This window comes from Grammomys surdaster, unplaced genomic scaffold (genome assembly GCF_004785775.1).
Source record: "Grammomys surdaster isolate TR1022 unplaced genomic scaffold, NIH_TR_1.0 125767, whole genome shotgun sequence".
Taxonomy (NCBI): domain Eukaryota; kingdom Metazoa; phylum Chordata; class Mammalia; order Rodentia; family Muridae; genus Grammomys; species Grammomys surdaster.
Genome location: NW_021620598.1, coordinates 323,035 through 344,817, shown reverse-complemented (window position 1 = coordinate 344,817; position 21,783 = coordinate 323,035). Strand labels below are relative to the sequence as shown.

The following is a 21,783-nucleotide window of genomic DNA, read 5'->3' as shown; positions in this document are numbered from 1 at the left end:
AGTCAAGCTTGTAAATATTCTTATGGGAAACTAGTTCTTTTCTCTTAGTAAGGCCTTCCTTTCATAACATGTACATTTTCAAGGGAACATGAGAAACTGACCCAAGAGCATTATGCTTTTATTTCTGAAAGAAAAAAAAAGCTATTTTTATGTGTATGAGTGTTTTGCCTGTGTGTGTATATATATATATGTATAATGTGTGAATATAATATATATATATAATATATATATACACACATATGCAAGCAATACCTTGGGAGGTCAAGAAGGCATTGAATCTGCTGGCACTGGAGTTACATGTGAACTTCCATGAGGGTGCTGGGAACCAAACCCAAGTCCTTTGCAATATCAGCAAGTGCTCTCAGTAATTTGTCCAGCTCCTGTATCAGATTTTTTTTTTTTTTTTTTTTTGTTAGGAAGCTTTCGTGATTTTGTGGTGCTGGAGTTTGTGCTCCACATCTGAGTTACATACCCCCAGGTCTGTGTGTTCCACAAATATCGCGCAACTGGCCAGCTTCTGAAAGTTCTGCCTCATTCATCGATGAAAAAACACCCCACAGACAACGCACAAATCAGTCAAACTTACCCTCTCAACTACCTTTCTTTGCCTCGTTAGCATAACAATCCCGAGAATCTGCTTAAAGTAGTCGCTAATTGTTCTGTCCTTCAATCTTATTAGGGGTCGGGCAGATCACGTTACCTAGGCATCCCGCAAAGTAGGCGGGTCGCCTTAGATAGTAACCTTTACCCGTTCAAAAATTCGTCTCACATAAGCAGTGAGGACTCGGGCGTCACCCCGAATCGTTATTTTCCTTACTCATAAGTTTAAGGCATGAGGACGAAGTCTACGTTCCTCAAGGGTAAGAAATTATATTCTTATTTTAAGTATGGTGAGTGGTCGAGCGTCTGTTTGACTAACAGATTTATCTTCTTGATAGTTCTTTTAGTGGTTTATGATTTGTGTCACTTTAACTCCTCATTTGCAAAAGGAGGAGGGGGGAAAAAAGAGTACATAAAGCTCCGGACTACTACATGCAAATTAGAAGCAGGCGCCGCAAAGGCTCACGGGAAGAAGCTCCACCCCTTCCGTTTCGAGCTTCGTTTGAGCTGTCGCGAGAGTTGGTCGGCCAGGTGTCGGAAGCTGTTCATAACTCCGGCTGAGGGGCGGGCTCGCTGCAGACAGTCTTTCATCCGCTCTCCGCTAGACTGGCGGCGCAAGATGGCCGATATCTCGCTGGACGAGCTCATCCGGAAGCGCGGAACGGCGACCAAGGGACGGTGAGCGGCGTTTTCCTTTATTCGAGGCTCGTGGGTCTCGCTGCTTCTTAGGGTTTAGGGACGGAGGAGGGAACAGCCTGGGGTGCGACGCCGCTTGCGCCCGCCCCCTGCGTCCACCGCGCTTCTTATTGGTCGGGCCGCTCGGGCCAAGCCGCTAGCCAGTCCACTGGCTGCTGGGCCCGGGAGGCCCGGTCGCAGGCGAGCCGAGGGCTGGGCAGGCCCGGGCTTTGCTCCTGGGGGACTGGGGCCGGGGGATCACGGTGGCGCAGTCTCTGCTCGGCCTTTAGGCCCTTGGCGTTAGTTAATAGGGCGGAAGTTGAGCGAAGGAGACCTCCCCAGCCCAGAGCTGTATATGGCCAATCCTACTGGTTCTATCATGTCATTGTGATTAGCCCGACCCAGTTTAACCTAAGAACTTTTTCATATGCGAAGTGCCTTGTTCCTTTCACTATGTCTGTAATGGTTTTTCGTTGGTTTGTTTTCTTGAGACGGACTTTCACCTAGCCGGAGCAGGCCTCGAACTCGCTCTCTCTCTGAGGCTGCTCTTAAACGCCAGCATCCTCCTCCTCCTCCCGTTTCTCAAGTGCTGAGATGACAGGAGAGTTTGTTTCTGTTTGAGAAGCTGGCTTCCTCCATGTTGTCCAGGCTGGTTTCAAACTCCCAATCTCATTCGATCCTCCTGCCTCAGTCTCTTGAGTTGCTGGCGCTGCTGGCGATTCTGGCCACTCCGGTGTTGTTTATCTTATACCCATTTCACAAACGGGAACGCGGCAGCCAGAGAAAAAGACGTTTCCCAAAGCCACAGAGTGCCCCTGTTGGCTGAGTTGGCCTTGGGCAAAGACAGAAAAACAGTTCCAAGAGGGTGTGTTGGCATTCACTGATGTATATGCCCTGGAGTCTTAAGTGAGACATCCAGACTCAACAGACTCTTAACCATCGGTAGCCACTTCTAGCTTATCACTTTTTCACATTGCAAATTTATAAAAGTCAGCCAGTAGTCAGCCAGCACTTAGCTGCGCTGCTGTAGATGTTAGGAACTGGTTTCCCAGACACTGATGTGCACAGCTATGCCAGTCCTTCCTTATGTCTGTGTCTAGTAAACACTGTTGTCTCCCATATGGAAACTCCCCTCCAATCTCAGTCCCGCTCCTGTCTCCACCCAGCTCACCAGCTTGTATTGTCACCTGTCTTCTGTGTCATGAGATGATCCTTGAGAGATTGACAGGCACGATGATGAAGCTGTTTAAAAGTTTTGAGACCTTTTATTAATGGCCAGGCCAAGAGTAGGTAGTTTGTGACCCTGCTAAGGAGTACTTTGTTTTTAAAGACAAAACCAATTATATCAGTGCTGGGGAGGAGGTCACATTAGTGAAGAGTTCGGGGTGGCCTAGTAACATGCTTTCTTGCAGAGGTCAGCAATGTGTTTCAGGCACTACATGACGTTATTTTATGTACACTTCTTCATGGTTAATTTCATGTTAAGCCTGCATAGACATCAGTTACATTGGTTCATAAGTCTGCACTGAGGGAGGGTCATGGACATTTCCAAAAGCGATTCCAAGGTGGATGTGACTGTTGATCATGGAAAGCTGAGAACCATTTAGACCAAGGTGGATGTGGCTGTTGATCGTGGAAAGCTGAGAACCATTTAGACCAGTGGGTCTCAACCTTCCTTGGCCCCCCCCCCCCCCGCCAGGGTTTCTCTGTGTAGCCCTGGCTGTCCTGGAACTCACTCTGTAGACCAGGCTGGCCTCGAACTCAGAAATTCGCCTGCCTCTGCCTCCCAAGTGCTGGGTGCTGGGATTAAAGGTGTGCGCAACCACTGCCCGGCTGGTCTCAGTCTTCCTAATGCTGTGACCTCATGCTGCAGTGACCCCATCTGTATAGTTATTTTCTTTGCTACTTCATAACTAATTTCCATAGTGCTATGAGTCACAGTGAATCTGGTTCCCAGTGGTCTTAGGTGACCCCTGTGAAAGTGTCCTTCAACCCCAGAGTGATCTCTTTCTATCCAAGGGTTGAGAATTGCTAGTCTAGGCGAACACAAAATATGGGACCCATTCATTTTATTAACACCGCTCCGCTGTTTTCTCAGCTGTTGTCCATGAATACAACTCTCATAGATCTTCACTCAGGTAAATGGTGTGGAGTTGGTTCTGATTTGTTCAACATACTTGAACCTGTCCAGGCCTTACAGGTTGTTAACTGTTTCCAGGTTCTGTTGTTAGATGTTTCCCCTCAGTTCCTGATGCTTGGTTTGTCTTGGGATGTGCAATCTTATATGAAGCAGTGGGACAGCTACAGGGAGGAGGAGATGTATGCATCTTCATGGAGAGCAGGTTGTGAACCAGCCACACACACATCCCCCCTGCCTCTTAGTGTTCTTGTAATGGTGTCTTAGCATGTTGTTCAGAGAACTGCTTGTGTGTGAGAGGCTGTGTTTGTTAGCTGTGACGTTGCTTGAGCTAGTCAACTAAAGGGATCATGGTTTGAGGTGACTGAGTGGAGAAGTAAAAGGACAAGAATACATCCTTACAAAGGAAGTGCCCTACTTCCTGCTTGTAGGCCTTGTAGCTAAATGATATCCCATTTAGCTGTGAACTCATGAGTAGAGTAACCCGTTGGTAGGGTTAATCCTTCATTATTCTGTCACTTCTTAACAGCACCATCAAGTCAGGCATGGTGCCGCACACCCTAAGTCTCAGCACTTGGAGGCAGAAGCGGTTGGATCTCTCTGAGTTCAAGGCCTGCTTAGTCTACATAGACAGTTCCAGAACAGCTAGAGCTACATAGACAACCCAATCCACCCCCACTCCAACCCAAAATAGAACCACCATCTAGAAACCAATTCTTCATTCTAGATCCAAACCATACTTTTTTAAAGTTTGTACCTTGTTGGAACTGATGGTGGGAGAGCATGGCTGTGCTCTCAGCACCAGGGAGGCTGAGGTCGGAGGCCTGTGGCCCAGCATGAGCTACAGAGACTCTGTCCGGAAAACCAAAAATGTGCCTTGAAGTAATTGTTCAGAGAAAGTGATGGGAGTGTCGTGGAGCTTTCCTTACAGGAAGAGAAGCCGGAAACTGCATGGGGAAAGACTAGGTAAGAAGGCTATGTTGTCAGATGGCTAGCGTTTAGTTCTGCCTCACCTTTCCAGATGCTTAACTACCCCTTCTCTTTCCACATGTATAGAACACCGCCTCTTTCACCAGGACAAGGGTTTCCTAGGTAGTGGCATTCTTTGCTGTCACTGTTGAAGACTTAAAGAAAAATGATGTGATTTTTTAGTGTGAAAATTTTGCTTTTATGTGAAGATTGGATTGGGATTGGAGAATTCTGGAAGACTTGAAGGCAGTGCAAGGGTTAAAACTTCCTGAAATTCCATTTTACTTGCAGTCAACAAATACTGGATTGGGGCTCCATGTCAAATCTGTGAAGAGTCTGAGCAGTTTCAGTAAGGAAATGTCATTTCCCATAGTAAATACTTTCTTTAGTGCTTTCTAGAAGGAATCACTCACTGTTCTGGCAATTTGGGTTTTGTGTTAGTGATTTAGAGTGTGTGGCTCCTGGGGCAGCCATTTTCCTCCTGGTAGATATGGCAGAAGCCAGAGTCTCTGCTAGGGAAAACAGCCTTCTTAGGCTACCTGCCTACTAAGCTCTCTTCACTGCTTACCACAAGACTCTGCACACCCCAAGGCACACCATGTACAGTTAGGACCTGAGGAGGGGGTTTGCAGTCCAAGGGCAGCACCAGTCTGGGAGCAAAAGCCTGTGTGTAGTTTAGCCCAGGTTGGAGAGCCCAGCACGGACTGCATTTGTGGAGCTGATGTCTTCCAGAGCAGTCAGTATTACCGGGGCCCCCTGTTAATCGTGAAAGACACTTTGATAAATGGGTGTTTGTAGAATGGGAAGAATGGTTTGAGTGAGACTTGGTGTGTCTCTTGATGAGATCCTGCTGTCCTACCCACACTGTCTCTTGTGATTTTAGATGTGAAGGACCTATGCTGGGCATCAGCTGTAGTACAGGTACAGGCTGTGCCCCTGTTGACTTCCGCCTTAGATGTGAGATTAGTTGAGGCAGTCCTTCTCTCTAATTGATTGGTCTAGTTCTTGGGAACACTGCTGGTCTAGTTAGGGATGCCAGAGTTGATCAGCTGAGCTTCATGACCCATTTGAGGAGTCTTTGGAGCTGACGTGGGTGGAGGAAAGTGGATTTAGGTTCAGACCTACCGTCTAGACCTGGCCCCAGTATTACTCCTTGTTGAGATAAGCTGAAGGAAATGTGGCCTTAAACACAAAAAGCAAGGGGGGTTGAGAAGTTTTCAGTAAAGGAATGTCTTGTCTTTATTACTAATTTGGGTTAAACTGTATTTGTTTTCTCTGTATAAAAATTATCTCAGTGCCGGGTCAGTGGTTAAGAGCACTGGCTGTAGCTCTTCCAGTGGGCCTGGGTTTGATTCCCAGCACCCACATAGCAGTGTACAGTTCTATACCTCTAGTCTCTAGGGGTCTGACATCCTCTTTTGGCTTCTCTGGGCAATATGTACACTTGGTACCCAGACATACATTCAGACAAACCCATAAAATAAAAGATAAACAAAATCTTCAAAAACAACAACAACCCCTGCCCCCAAGTGACCTCAGGACAGGTAAGAGATCAGCAGGTTAAAGAGCCTGTGTCACCAAGCCTGACAACCCAAGTTCCATCCTGAACTCCTGAAAGTTGTCCTTTGAGCTCTACACTTGTGCTGTGGTACATACATGGCCATACACATAATACAGGTCAATAGTTTTTTTTTTTTTTTAAATGATGTCAATACACACATTATCATATTCCCCATTGTGTGTTTAAAAATAACTCAGGGCTACCTTCTTGAGCCTCTTTTGTATCTAACATCTGGAGCTGGCCTTGGCTCTGTCTTCCACAGAACCAGAAAGGCAATGCATTCCTGCTCCTTACACAGCCTCGGTGTTTGCCAGCTTCTAGTTGGAGAACAGGAGTAGGAAGGGTCCACTGGACATCTGCCTTTCATTTGGTCTACAGTCTCCCTTTCCAGGATCTCAAGGAGTAGCTGGGGGCACTACTTGCAGAGTTGCACTGCTGATGATCTTTTCCAAGGTGGGGCAGCTGAGAGTCAGAGAGAGATGGCTTAGCTGTTGAGGGCACTGTCTGCTCTTCCAGAGGTCCTGAGTTCAATTCAGAGCAACCACATGGTGGCTCACAATCATCTGTAATGTGGTCTGGTGCCCTCTTCTGGCCTGCAAACATACATATAGACAGAACATTGTATACAGAAAAAAGAAAAAAAGAATCCTGCTCAAGGCACCATCCCTTACCTTCCCAAAGACAAACATGCAGAATGTATTTAGGAAACTAAGTAGTCCCTAAAATGGGATGTGAGGCTGCAGGCTTAGAGATGGGGTGATTGAGACTAGGACCCCCCACCCCCTAGGGGAAGGCTTTGTTAGTCTTCTACAGTTCTGGGGCTGGTAACATAATTGACTGTTTTAGGAAGCCTGCCCCTTAGCTGGAGTGTTTATTTGAAGAATTCCTGATGACTAATGCCTGTCTTGTAACCAGCGCTGCTGCCTGCTGGGATGAATAGCTGTCTTTTCATGCAGAAAGAGGAGATGTGATTATAAAAAGCTGGGGCACAGAAGCTCCCAAAACTGTGAAAGGAGTTGAAAGAATGCGTGTAACCAGGGAATGAATGCATCAAATTGCAAAGTCACTGCTCCTGGGGAGTAGCGCCTATGTCTCTAACTGCCAGACCCTCCTCTCCACGCAGCACCCTAGGTGTGCAGCTGACAAGCAGCATGCATGATGGTGGCCTCTAGGGTTATGTTGACATGGCCGGGCTGAGCTGTTTTCATTACTGTCCTGTATTTCTCAGTATATCCCTGTCACCAAGCAAGCCATTACTGTAGATTAAAACGTCAATCCAGGTCGTCTTGGTGACTTCTGTGGCCAGCTGAGCACTTTTGTCCGGTGTTCTTCATATGCATTCTCATCCTGATCTACTAGTAGGAGAGTGTGCTCTGCCCGTGAGTAAGGCTAGAACCCTACGATGTCGCTCCACCTTGGGACAGTAGCCATCCTTACTTTGAAAACATTAATAATGGCTCTTTGTTGGTGTTTTAAATAGAGGGACATTCAGGTCTATGTTTCACCAGTAGTGCCTAGGGTTAGGGGAATCTCCTTGAAAATTACAGTAACCCTATTTACAAGCTTGTGGTGTATGGTTTGGTGGTTTGCTTGATGTTAAAGATTTGCCTAGCCACCTTTTTCCAGCACTAGGAAGCAGGGGCAGATTGATCTCTGTGAGTTTGAGGCCAGCCTGATCTACATAGTGAGTTCCAGGATAGGCAGAGCTATACCGAGACTGTCTCAAAAAACATTTTTTTTTACTTGATGTTTTTGGTTATTTACCTGTATGTACATGCATTCCTGGTGGAGAAGGGGACATCAGATCCCCTGGAACTTGGATCATAGATACTTGTCAGCTGCCAGAAGTGGGTGCTGGGAACTAAACTCATGCTCTCGCAAGAGCGGCAAGGGCTCTTAGCCAGTCTCTCTCTAGCCCTTCCCTCTTTTCTTGACAGTAATCTTTTATTGCTTAAATGATTGATGAAACAAAACAGATAACATAACTTTTGAAAGCAATATTGATATTATGGTGTCTAGAATGTCACCAGATTCCCTTTGTTTGTTTGAGACATGAGGCAGAGAAACAGACAGATGATCTCCACAGGCTAAGGCTACTTTCTTGGAGCAGTGAAGATACACAACCTTCTTGAGGGATGAAAGCTGAACAACACATTTAAAGAGAATGGGGACATGCACACATACATGGGCAGGTATCAGAAAGTTGAGTTTTTATACTGGGCGTGTGGCCTCTGCCTGTGGAGCAAACTAGTGAGGCCGGAGCCAAACAGTTCTTTTTTTTTTTTTTCAACCTATTTTTCTATTGGATATTTTATTTACATTTCAGACATAATCCCCTTCCCCCCTCCCCATGAACCTCCTATCCCATCCCCCCTCTTCCTGCTTCTATGAGGATATGCCCCCACCCACCCTCCCACTCTCACCTCCCCACCCACAATTTCCCCCACACTGGGGTGTCCGGCCTTCACTAGACCAAGGACTTCCTCACCCACCTATGGCTGACACTGTCATCCTCCCCTACATATACAGCTGGGGCCATAGGTCCTTCCCTATGTGCTTCTAGGCTGGTGGTTTAGGCCCTGGGAACTCTGGTTGGTTGGTATTATTGCTCTCCTCATGGGGCCGCAAACCCTCCTTCAGTCTTCTCTTTCACTCCTCCATTGGGAACCCCGTGATCAGCTCAATGGTTAGCTGTGAGCTTCCGCCTCTGTATATATCAGGCTCTGGCAGACCTCTAAGGAGACAACTATATCAGTCTCCTGTCAGCATGCACTTCCTGGCATCCACATCAGTGTCTACCTTTGGTGAATACACAAGGGATGGATACCCAGGTGGAACAGTTTCTGGACGGCCCCTCCTTCAGTTTCTGTCCCATGCTTTGTCTCCATTATTTGCTCCCATGAGTATTTTGTTACCCCTTCTAAGAAGGGCCAAAGCACCCACACTTTGGTCTTCCTTGTTCAAAGCTCAAGTCCAAGTGGATAAAGGACCTTCACATAAAACCAGATACACTGAAACTAATAGAAGAGAAGGTGGGGAAGACCCTTGAATACCTAGGCACAGGGGAAAAGTTCCTGAATAGAACACCAATGGCTTATGCTCTAAGATAAAGAATTGACAAATAGGACTTCATAAAATTGCAAAGCTTCTGTAAGGCAAAGGACACTGTCAATAGGACAAAACGACAACCAACAGATTGGGAAAAGATCTTTACCAATCCTACATCTGATAGAGGGCTAATACCCAATATATACAAAGAACTCAAGAAATTAGACTCCTGAACCGTTCTTTATGGCTAGGGGTTAGAGCTCCTTATAGCCTAACTCACTTTATAACCCGAGGCTATTACATAAACTCTGGAAGAGTAAAAAAGGGGGTAGGGGTTATATAGTATCATGGAGGCTTCTTCCAGCTGGGGGCTGTGTGACAGTCTCAGTGTGTGTGTGTGTGTGTGGGGGGGGTGTTGAAGTTCCTTCTAGGTGGGATAGTAGCTGGTAGTTTTCCACCATGTAGAATTCTGTGACCTTCTGGGAGGCGAAAGCTTGTAGTGTTTGTTGTAGAAGATTAGTGAGACAGCTGCAAGAGCAGGGACCAAAGAGTAAAGTAGACACACAGTTAGCACAGTCACAAACACAAAGTTAGCACAGTCACGGTGATTGGGCTGCCAAGGGGGCTAATCCACGGTCCCCAAGCAGTCCTTCCTTTCTCTGTGTTTGGTTCTTTCTAACAGTTGTTTAGTGTTTTCTCTATTGGGCCAGATTGGTTTGTATGAAAACATTTTTCTCTTAGGAAGGCACAGACTATGCCTCCCTTTTGGCAGTCTTTAAGTGCAGTCCTCTGTGGTTTTTGGAAGACCATTGCAGCCAGGAAATCTTTGATTTTGTAGGGTGATGATGCTTTGTTGTACCAGGCTCAGGTCTTCCTTCATCTTGTTGGTCAGCTGGCTGTGTTATACCAGTTGGAGGCCCATCACTTGTAGGGTGAGAGCCATTGGGAAAGCAGGGCTTACATGGAAGGGTAAACACTTCAAAGACAGGGTAAAAAAAATGTGACTGTGAGGATGAGAAGGGGAGGATGCAGGGTGGGAGGGAACTAAGAGCCCATGAGAAAGCTCGTGGTTGAAGGGTTGTGTGCTCCGTGTGTCTTTGGGCCCGCCCCATCTCACATCAGGCCTAATTTGGTGTGGAAGCAGCATCATTTTTTGGAGGAGAGTGCAAGTTCCATCCTCAGCTGGAGTCAGAACTGGTCATGGACTCCTGCAGCAACCATAGGACTTGCTTGTCAACTTGATCTCAGATTTCTCTTAAGTTTTTGAGAGCTGCTAAGACAGAAGATGATTGATGTGGAAAGACTTCAGTGCATCTGTTGTAGTTCTGTATAGGCAAAAAAAGGGATGGGTTGGATGGTGGCTCTCTCGTCAGAGATCACCCAAACTGTTTTTAGGGGTTTACAATGCAGATTTCTCTAACAACGGGGACAGTATAGAAAGGGAAACGGTTAAAGTGCCTCAAAGGAGGCTCCATCCTAGGGGCTAGTAAAACTCAGCAGATGGCTAAGATCCAGAAAGTCAAGAGAGAGCAACTGGACAACCTTGTGGGAGCATTAAGAGACAAAATTAACATCAATTTTGTTTAGTAAGGTTAAATCTGGTACAACTGGCCAGATTATGGACCAGAGTTTTGTTGAAGGATAAGGTACCTTGTTTGTTTGGTTGGTTGGTTTTGGTTTTTCAAGACAGGATTTCTCTGTGTAGCCCTGGCTGTCCTGGAACTCACTCTGTAGACCAGGCTGGCCTTGAACTCAGAAATCCACCTGCCTCTGCCTCCCAAGTGCTGAGATTAAAATAAGGTAACTTTAATTAGCAATTTATTACATCAGACTCCTGCATAAGGGAAAGTACCTAGAGACTTTGAAGAAGAAGTTTAATTTAATGCTAAATTCAGCATCGAGTTGACAATTTAAATGAGAAATAGAAGTCTATTGTCGTTTTTATAGGATTGTCTATCAAAGTTTTCAAAGGTACCACTTGGTTAGAATAAATATCCAAAAGTAAGTTTGATGGCAGAGTATCTGGCATCATCCTTTAATCTTGGAACTTGAGTGGTTAGGGTATGGACCATGGAATCAGCTTTTGTTAAAAGGAAGAACTAAAAGCCAGGATAAAGGACATGGCTAGATGAAATTGCATATAGGTCCTATACCAGTAGGAGGTAGGCTTACATACAGGTTTCCCGGTTCACAGCCTCCTCATTTGTCAGTTCTGGAGACTGAGGGTAGAGCAATTTGCCTCTGTTGTCCGAGGCATTTAGGATGTGGCCATAGACTCTGAAATCCTCCAAGCAGAGAAGTCATTCTCCTGTCAGGTGAGATGTGAGGAGTAATTCATCTTCACTACAGATAAGGAGGGCTTTTTTCTTGTTTGGCCTACAGAGTTGGAGACGAGCAGCAGACTTTGGCGGGCCTTGTTTTCCCATGCATTCTTATTCTGTAATGAGTCTAGCATGCATCTTACTCTGGTGAGGTTGTGTTCCATCCAAGGTAACTATTTGGGCCTGCCGACATCTTACATGCAAGTATACTCAAAATGTAGCCCATTTTACTCATCTTTACAGCCATTGTTTTAAACTTTTTATTGGTGTGTGTGTGTGTGTGTGTGTGTGTGTGAGAGAGAGAGAGAGAGAGAGAGAGAGAGTGAGTGAGTGTTTCACATCATGCACCCCAATCCCACTCAAGTCCCCGTTCCTCCATATCTATCCTCTGTCGTTGTAATCTCCCCCCTCCAAAGAAAAGCAAAAATAGAATAAATTAAAAAAAAGAAGGCCGGGCAGTGGTGGTGCACGCCTTTAATCCCAGCACTTGGGAGGCAGAGGCACTCGCATTTCTGAGTTTGAGGCCAGCCTGGTCTACAGAGTGAGTTCCAGGACAGCCAGGGCTACACAGAGAAACCCTGTCTCAAAAACAAAAAAAACAAAAAAGAATAAAAAATGTTTCTGTGAAATGCTTTTACCTGCATATGTTCATTGCAGTGAGTCATTGATCTGCTTCGAGAGGCCTCTGGCTTCTGCTACACTATTAATACTGACTCCTCCCTGGGACTCTTCAGGTATCCTGTTGTCCCCTGTGTCATGGAGGTCCTGCAGCTTTGCTTCTGCAGGGCCAGCCCTTTCCCGTGCTCCAGCGTAAACGGAATAGGTGTTAGGGTGGGCCAACTCAAAGCCCTGGATCTAGACCTGGGTGGTAGCTGACTTGATGAACCAGCTAGCTCTCCTTTGATCATGCCACCAGGATCAGTTCTCCAGAACTGTCCCATCTCATGCCCTTGGGGCTCATTATACCTACATCATCAGGACCAGCTCTAGTGTGCTGGCCAGGCGAGGGGCAGGGGCCAGCAGAGTGCCAAAGCCGTTGAGGGACGGGGCCAGCTCTCCACAACCTTGGAAAATCAAAATAGTCCTAGGTGGCAACCCAGACCAGGACAACCCAGACCAGGGGTGTCCATATGGCCGTTGGTGGTAACATGGGCCATAGACATCAATACAGAACCCCACTGCTGCGGGGCCAGGGACCCAGACAAGGCTCATAACCAAGTTTTTAGTTAAAAAATATTATTTTACATTAAATAAGCTAGAACTTTAAACTTGTTTTTAAGTTATTTGATTCAGGCTTAACTTTGACAACACATACAGAAGACTATATATGAGAAAAATAAATTAGTCTCTCCCTCCAAGCTTGTCTCTAACTGAATTACATTTGTTTTGTACTTAGTGTGACTTCAAACATAGTCCTTTATGCCTTAAAGAATCTGGTCATTTATCAGGTTACTAACCCTTAACTTACATGTCTTAATTACCTTTAACAGTTTATAATAAGTAACTTTTAAGTTAGGATTTTAAGGTAGGCATAATGGCATGTGCCTTTAATCCCAGTACTTGGGAGAAGAAGCAGACAGATCTCTTGAGTTTGAGGCCAATCTGTTCCACAGAGCAGATTCAGGACAGCTGGGGCTACACAGAGAAACCCTGTCACAAAAAAACCCAAACAAACAAGGATTTAATAATTTTTATCTGTTTATCTTAAAAATTACATTTTTTTTTTTTTTTTGGTTTTTTCGAGACAGGGTTTTTCTGTGTAGCCCTGGCTGTCCTGGAACTCACTCTGTAGACCAGGCTGGCCTCGAACTCAGAAATCCGCCTGCCTCTGCCTCCCAAGTGCTGGGATTAAAGGCGTGCGCCACCACCGCTTGGCTCAGATTTTGTTAACATGAATAGACCATTATAACCTTAGGAGTTTGTACATGCATGAATGTTCTAACTACTAACTTTTGTTGTAGGTTTTAAGTTACCTAGCATGGGGGGAGTATTCATAGAGTTAGAAAATTATTATTATAATAATAATCTTATAGAAATAATATAATAATAATTATAAATATAAATAATAATATAATAATATAATAATTTTATAGAAAATTATATTATTTAGTCATTTTAACTTTTATATATCCATGATATATCATGAACTGTAACAGTCACACTTATCACTCATAAGAAAATTTTCTAGAAGAGGTGTTGGCAATAGTTGGTGCCTTTACTCAGATTTTTTTCATTGCTGCATAGGTGGACCTTGTCCCATTTCTAGTTTTTTGCCTATATACCCAGAAAACCTTGAAATCTTATATAATTAGACCTAATTGCCCAGCCTGGTCTACAGAGTGAGTTCCAGGACAGCCAGGGCTACACAGAGAAACCTTGTCTTGAAAAAACAACAACAACAACAACAAAAAAGACCTAATTGTGCATAACCAGCTAGGAGGAGTGACTGGATACTCAGGTGACAGTCCAGTGACCTTGTCTTTCTTTTTTGAAGGACTATCAACATTTAACAAGTCCAACTGTTTTAAGCTGGTACAGTTGGAATTCTGAACATGGCCGTTGTTTAGCTTAGAAGGCATTGTGCAACATCACCATAACAAAACAAGGTTGCATTCAAGCTACACAGAGTAAAGCAATAAATCAATATCACACGTATACATTTGTTAATCCATTAGGCCTTGTAAGTGTTCAGGTAGAATCTTACAGAACATAAGGCGGCCTTTATAACTTACATAGCATGTAGGGTTTTTTAAAATTGTAATCATCATTAAATTCATGTTTAAGCCGGGCGGTGGTGGCGCACACCTTTAATCCCAGCACTTGGGAGGCAGAGGCAGGCGGATTTCTGAGTTCGAGGCCAGCCTGGTCTACAGAGTGAGTTCCAGGACAGCCAGGGCTACGCAGAGAAACCTGTCTTGAAAAACCAAAAATAAATAAATAAATAAATAAATTCATGTTTAAATCATCTGACAGAATTTAGTTGAGGGAGCCCCATTGAAGCTACAATGCTGGAGTTATTGAGATTGTGGACAGAGAGTCTCTTCTATCCTTCTCATGTATGGGCATCATGTTAGCTGGTTTTATTATAGACACTTTTTTTTTTTTTTTGGTTTTTTGAGACAGGGTTTCCCTGTATAGCCCTGGCTATCCTGGAACTCACTCTGTAGACCAGGCTGGCCTCGAACTCAGAAATCCACCTGCCTCTGCCTCCCAAGTGCTGGGATTAAAGGCGTGCGCCACCACCGCCCGGCCTATTATAGACACTTTTATACTGTGAAATAATCAACAGTAGCCTCTGTTGGAAATAGCTTACCTTTTGGCTGTTTGTAAGTACATTATGTTGTTTTTCTTGACCTGTTTTGTTCTCCTCCCTGTTGTGGAGTTGGGGCCAGCCTGACCTATGACAGAGGCTTTGGAGGAAATGTTGAGATAAATAGGCCTGTGTCTGAACCAAGCAGACCAAATGCCATCTCCAGAGCCAGCTTTTCAAGTGAGTTAAAACAACCTGTGACAACTTTTCAGTATTATTCATATTCAAAAGACATTGAGTCTCTTCAAGGCTATACCCAATGTCCTATATTTCCAAAGCCAGTTTGTTTGTCTATAGATGGGACAAAAACAACTTGAAAAGCCTAACAGGTAACTGAAAAGTGGAAATAAAAGCAAGAGTATCCAAGCTTGGTGGGGCAGAAAACAAATGCAGACCAAAGGTAACAAAGTCCCAAGTACAGTTAGGGAAAGTTGGGGGCCCAGTAGAAACAACAGAATCCAGTGTAGATTCTGTCTATCTGGGTTAGATTGTAAGTCTCAAAAAGCAAGGAACACCAATAGAACAAAAAACAAACACCAAGCAGACAAAAAAGGAGGAAATGGCACACAGGACTGGGAGAATGTCTTACCCACTGCCTGAGTCATCCCTCAGATTAAGGGAAAGATGTAAAGCCTGCTTGTTAGGAGGAGGCCTCTAGTGCTTCTGAGACTTAGGGGAGTCAAAGCCCGAGCAAGTCGTGGGAGGTTGCTGCAGTCTCCAGGACATTGTGATCCAGGAGTGAAAGCTCCCAGCACTTCTGGGGCCTGGTCAGGGTGCTTCCAAGTCAGACCCAGACCCAGATAGATAGTTCCTGTGTCCTCAGTTTGGGTGTGTGAATGGCAGTGATCACCCTCTGGAAAGTTCTTTGAGCCTTTCCTTCCTGTGATACAGGGTTGACACAGGTAAGGAGGTACAGGGTATGCTCCTGAGAAAGTCCAGGCTGTGGGAGGGACACAGGCTTATAAGCAGGTTATTGTGATAAGTGCTGTGGGTGCTTTGGAAGATGGTTACTCCATCTTGGGAACCAGGGTTCAGAGAGGCTGTAGTGGAGGGTAGGGATACAGGAGTGAAAAAATGTTCTTGAGTTTGGGAAACGGGGCAAGCAAGATGCCTCTTTAACTGCATGGGCAGAGAACTTGCCAGCTGAGAGCTACAGTTAGCTTTTCTACACACTGCTTGTCTAGACTGCCCTTTGACTGCTGCTGTTCCCAGACTGCCTGCATCATGACTAAGCTTCCGCTTGTTTGTGATGACCCCACAGGCTATGCCTGAGCCTTCCTTTCCAGAAGGACTATGTTGATTGTTTGATTGGCTGCAGGCTATTCTCCAGTTTGAAGCGCCTGGAGGCTTACCCTTTGCTTCTTCTTTTGGTAATCTGATTGCCTGTGTCTTTGGAGGAGGTCAGTAAGTAAGTGGGTATTTTAATCCCGGGTGCTCTCTGTTAGCTTTGCTTTCATTTAGATCTAGCTGGTCATTGTTGATTAAAATATTTTCTTCAAGGGGCTGAAGAGATGGCTCAGCGGTTAAGTAGAATGACTGATCTTCCAGGGGTCCTGAGTTCAATTCCCAGCAACCACATAGTGGTTCACAACCATCTGTAATGGGATCCAATGCCCTCTTCTGAAGGCAACTACAATGTACTCCTATACATAAAATAAAATAAATAATTAAAAAAAATTTTTTGGGGCTGGAGAGATGGCTCAGTGGTTAAGAGCACTGGATGCTCTTCCAAAGGTCCTGAGTTCCATTCCCAGCAACCACATGGTGGCTCACAACCATCTGTAATGAGATCTGATGCCCTCTTCTGGTGTGTCAAGGACAGTGTGCTCATATACATTAAATAAATAGATAAATCTTAAAAATATTGTATTTTCTTCAGTTTATTAGTAGGACTTGAGTAGCAATTCTGAACCCATAGCCAGTTTTTATTTTTAATGGACATCACCAACAGCTGTGGAGAAACAGAAGTGGAGAAAGAAGGGCACCCTGTATAAGGGTAGAGTCTCAATTCTCAGCAAGACTCCTTCAGTATGTTTTTAGGTTCTCTTAAGTAACCCCACTATTGCCTGTGACTTCCACGGTGTGGACCCCTAAGTCAGGGGTAGCCCCATCGAATGGGATATATGTTGTCTGCTTCATAGCTGTTTTATTCTCCCTAATCATGGGTGCTGCCCCCCTCCACACCTCAAATCTCATTCCTTTTGACTGGCTTCTCTAATGGCTCCATCCCCTTGAATCCTTTTTTTCCACTACTGTGCTGGAGATTTAGCCAGAGTATAATGCGTGCTAGACAAGCCCTCTACCACTGAACTCTGTTCTCAGCCTGATCTCCTTGAGTCTTTGGGTAAGAAAATAACCAGACAAGTACCACCTTCCAATTTAAAGTTACTCTGCTTGATTTTGTAAGTAACTCGCTCATCCAGTTTTTGTATGAACTAAGGAAGTGTAACTCTTTCCCCTACAACCAGGTGGTTTGTGGGGTTTTATTGAGATTGGTTTTTCTCTAGCCCTGGCTATCAAATTTATAATCCTCCCACCTTGGCTCCTTGTTGAGTGCTGAGATTACTGGGGCACAGTCCTTAGCAGAGGAACAGGTGGGCAGTTTTGCTCCAGTGACTTGAGGGGGGAGTCTGGTAGGAGGAGGGTCCTTGTGACTGGTGACTTGCCTAGTGTGAGATACCTCCTGGCAGGCTCAGGTACTGAATAGGAAATAGTTAGGGTAACCTTGTTCATGCAGCATAGCTTTTCCAGGTTTAGCTGTGCAAGTTAAAAATGCAGCCTGGGTATGCCTAGAGTTTGGCTTCAACAACTGGGGTGGGATCTCACAGCTCTGTATTCAAGATGTACCACAAGAGTTTCTGAGCTTAACCAACTCACAGTACTACTTTTAAAGTACTGGGTCCTGGAAAAGAGATGAACCACTGTCTCCTCTTCCAGCTCAGGGTTGGGGAGAGAAAACAAAGAAATTAGCAGGTGTAACAGACACAAAGGAAAGTCGTCTTGGGGAATCAAGGAGGGTTTCTGAGAAAGGAGATGCTAGCATAGACATTGAGAAAGGACACCCGTCATAGCAGTGGTTGCTTATATTGGTTGGAATGGAAAGAGGCCTGCTGGTTGAGTACATAGGCTAGAGAAACCTGCAGACTCCTGTGCTTCACTCAGCAGAGCCAGATGTGGACTCTCCAACCACTGTAGACCATAGGAATGGGGCCTGATTAATAGAGTTTAATTCCTTTGTTTGTTTGTTTGTTTGTTTGTTTGTGACAGGATTTCTCTGTTCTGGACCTCATTGTGTAGGCCTCTAATTGCCTGCCTCTGCCTCCCAAGTGCTGGGATTAAACACATACACCACCACCACCCAACTCATTTCTAATTTTTAAAAATAATAATTTTGGTTTTATTTCTTATGTGTATGTGTGTGTGTGCGTGCGCCTTTGTATGTGAAGAGGCTAGAAAGAGGCATCGTATTTTCTCTGGCTGGAGTTGCAGGAAGTTGGTTGTGGGCCAACTTGTGTGGGTGCTGGGAACCAAACTTGGATCTGGAAGAATAGCAAGTGCTTTTAACCACTACACCATCTCTCCAGCCTCCCTTTCCAATTTTAGGAGATTCTGAAATTGTACACTTTTTGTTGCTGAATAGCTTTTTTTTTAAAGATTAACTTGTTTCATGTATATGAGTACTTTTTTGTATGAGCGTATGTAATGTGTATAAGTGCACCTCATGTGTGCCCTTTGGAGGTCAGAATAGGGCATTGGATCCCCTGGAATTGAAGTTACTGATGGTTGTAGACCACGCTATTAATCATGGTTTCCGTTTCTGTGAAGAGACACCATGACTATGGCAATTCTTTTTGTTTGTTTGGTTTTTTTGTTTTTTTTGTTTTTTTCGAGACAGGGTCTCTCTGTGTGTAGACCTGGCTGTCCTGGAACTCACTCTGTAGACCAGGCTAGCCTCGAACTCTCAGACTCAGAGATCCTCCTGCCTCTGCCTCCTCCCAAGTGCTGGGATTAAAGGTGTGCACCACCACCGCCCGGCCAACTATGGCAATTCTTACAAAGGACAACATTTAATTGGGGCTGGCTTACCGGTTCAGAGGTTCAGTCCATTATCATCAAGGTGGGAAACATGGTAACATCTAGGCAGGCACAGTACTGAAGGAGCCAAGAGTTCTACGTTTTGATCAGAGTGCAACTAGAAGTCTATCTGTCTGTCTGTCTGTCTTCCAGGTAGCTAGGAGAAGGATCTCAAACCCTACCTCCAAAGGGACACACTTCCTCCAACAAGGCCACACCTCCTAAATAGTGCCACTCGCTGAGCCAAACATTATCAAACCACCACACAGCCACCATGCCAATCCTGGGAGCTGAACTTATGTTCACTGCTAGAGTAACAGTCTTAACCACTCAGCTGAACTCTGATTTTAATCTTTCTTTCCCTCCTCCCTCCCTCCCTCCCTCCCTCCCTCCCTCCCTCCCTCCCTCCCTCCCTTCTTTCTTTCTTTCTTTCTTTCTTTCTTTCTTTCTTTCAGCTGTGTCTTGCAGTCTAGCTCAGACCAGCCTTAAACTCAGCAGTCTTCTTGCCTCAGTCTCCCAGATGCTCTGATTACAGGCATTGCCATGCATGGCTGGTACATCCTTTATCTTTATTCTGTTAGTCTTTTGCGTGCTGAGACCTACAGGTTGGCTTCCTTAGTCCTGCTAAGAGGTGCCTGCCTGTATAGGATCACCATTTGTTTTAAGAGGCAGCTTCACCAAGTCTACCTTCCCTTCCACACAGAAAGCAGTCATAATTATAGATACCCTAAGGTAGATATAAGGTTGACTAAAAGAATGATCAAGGGAGCAAACAGTTTTAACTGGTGATAGGCTCTCCATAATTTTGTTTATGATGCAAAGTTTAAAACCTGAGGCAAGAAAGAAGTATTTATGTTTCTGTATATTTGGATGCCAGCAGGGTTCTGGAAATTCAGCAATGACCTTTTTGCTCAGTGTCTCCCAGCTTTCCTCCATGGGCTGCTATTAAGCCCCAGATCCATTTACTGTTTCAATATGTGTTTACAGGCTCAGTGTCAGACCAGGAATTGGAGGCGTTCGATCTCGAGTTGGGATCCAGCATAGTCTTCTTAGCCAGCCAGCTCGAACGGCCACTTTCCAGCAGAAATTTGATGCCCGACAGAAGATTGGCCTCTCAGATGCTCGGCTCAAGCTGGGTGTCAAAGATGCCCGGGAAAAGCTTTTGCAGAAAGATGCCCGGTTTCGGATCAAAGGAAAAGTACAGGATGCCAGAGAGATGCTGAACTCACGAAAGCAGCAGAACACTGTGCCCCAGAAGCCTCGCCAGGTGGCTGATGCCCGGGAGAAGATCAGCTTGAAGAGGAGATCCCCTGCTACGTTCACAAGCCCGCCCATTGGGACTGTGACCCCTGCTCTGAAACTCACCAAAACTATCCAGGTAGGTTGTGGCTCCCCTCCAGCATTTTCAGAAACCTGGGAAGAAGTATGCTGGGAAAATTGGGGAATGACAAAAATGCAGTTGTTCCAAGTTTTGGTCAGCACGTTCAGACTTCAGAAAGGCATAAAGGACATTACAGACAGTCTTGTGGAGCACAGGGTATTGTCTTTCGAAGGACAGGTCCACAAGAATGAACTGACTTACCAAAGTGAGACCAAAGTAGAGAAAAAATCTGGGAGATCACAAAGCATGTTGTAAACAAGCCCTGTTTTACTCTTCACTCAAACTTTAGAATTACTTTTTCATTGTAAAAGAAAATGTAAGAAGTGAGAAGGCGTGCATCTGACATTACTCAATCAGCCAGTTAGTCGGAGGACCAGGGTCGGTAGGAGCCCAGGAGATCTGACTGCTTGTCCAGTGCCCTGGCTACCCCAAACAACCTCCACTCCAGGAGAGGAAACTGCAAAGCTAACTGTATTAGTTTTGTTGTCAGGGAAGGGAAGCACCAGTTGTTGACTGAGCCAGGTTCATTGATCTCTTCAGGTCCATTATTGCATGACCTTTGCTGATAGCTGTATACACCAACCTATTTTAAATTCATTGACTACTTAGAGTGCACATGAACCCTCTGGGATGGATTGTGACTACTGAATATTTCTAGGTTCCACAGCAAAAGGCTATGGTGCCATTTCATGCCCATCCTGCTGGAATGAGGATCAATGTTGTCAATAACCACCAGGCCAAACAGGTAGAATGAGTGTGTGTGGTGCCCACATGTGAGTATGAATGCATGCTTTTTGCTTTGGTGACGTCTATTTGGGTAGATCGACTGAGGACTGGCCTAGGGCTCCTACCTATTTCAAAGTACCAGAAGGTTTTCAATTTGGAGTTTGTGAGTTTTAAGAAGAAATTTGTGCTAGGTGTGATGGCACACACATTTAATCCTAGAGCTCAGGGAGCGGAGGCAGGTGACTCTGTAAGTTTGAGGCTAGCCTGATCTACATAGTGAGATGCTGTTGCAGAAAAGGAAGCAGAAGCTTCTTAGAAGGAAGACATGCTGGTTCATACCTGTAAGCTCAGTACTTGGAGGTTGGCTCAGAGCTTGTTAATTTGAGGCCTACCTGGGCCACATAGTGAGTTCAGGACAGCCTGGGCTACAAAATGAGACCTTGTTTTAGAAAAAGAAAGAAATTTCTTAATCCAAGCATGGTGTATGTGTAATCAGGGAGGTGGAGCCAGGAGGGTCACAATGTCTAGGACAGCCTCAGCTACATAGCTACATAGGGGGACTTTGTCTTCAAAAAGAAACTTAAAAAAAAAAAAAGATTTATTTTATATATTTATATATATATATATATTTTACACTGTCACAGTCAGATCCCATTACAGATGGTTGTGAGCCACCATGTGGTTGCTGGGACTTGAACTCAGGACCTCTGGAAGAACAGTCAGTACTTTTAACCTCTGAGCCATCTCTCCAGCCCTGAAATTTTATTGAGACAGGATCTCATGTAGTCAGTCTGGTTTCTACTTCATTATGAACATCATTTGATGCTCCTGCCTCCACCTTCCTGGTACGTTGTGCTGATGGATGAAGCCAGGGCTTCTGTGGTTTACTGTCTAAGCAGCTACACTCCAGCCTCTTAGGAGAAACTTGTTACTGAGAGAGGGAAGGCAGAAAGGGCAGTAGAAGACAGGAGAATCAAATAG

General features: G+C 45.0%; 1 protein-coding gene and 1 non-coding gene across 3 annotated transcripts in view; one reads left to right on the top strand and one right to left on the bottom strand.

The window, feature by feature from the left end:
• Positions 1 to 683: 683 nt before the first annotated feature.
• Positions 684 to 834, bottom strand: LOC114639954. Its single transcript, XR_003714084.1, has one exon. It is a non-coding gene; the product is annotated as a U12 minor spliceosomal RNA (small nuclear RNA).
• A 298-nt stretch (positions 835 to 1,132) lies between these two features.
• Positions 1,133 to 21,783, top strand: part of Poldip3 (DNA polymerase delta interacting protein 3) — a 31,548-nt gene continuing 10,897 nt past the window's right edge. The window contains exons 1-3 of one of the 2 annotated variants that reach the window (XM_028788728.1): positions 1,133 to 1,278; positions 19,683 to 20,073; positions 20,735 to 20,821. In XM_028788728.1, the coding sequence (XP_028644561.1) occupies positions 1,220 to 1,278; positions 19,683 to 20,073; positions 20,735 to 20,821 (537 nt within the window). In that variant the 5' untranslated portion in view covers positions 1,133 to 1,219. The remainder of the gene's footprint in view (positions 1,279 to 19,682; positions 20,074 to 20,734; positions 20,822 to 21,783) is intronic. The other variant, XM_028788729.1, reaches the window with a different exon arrangement.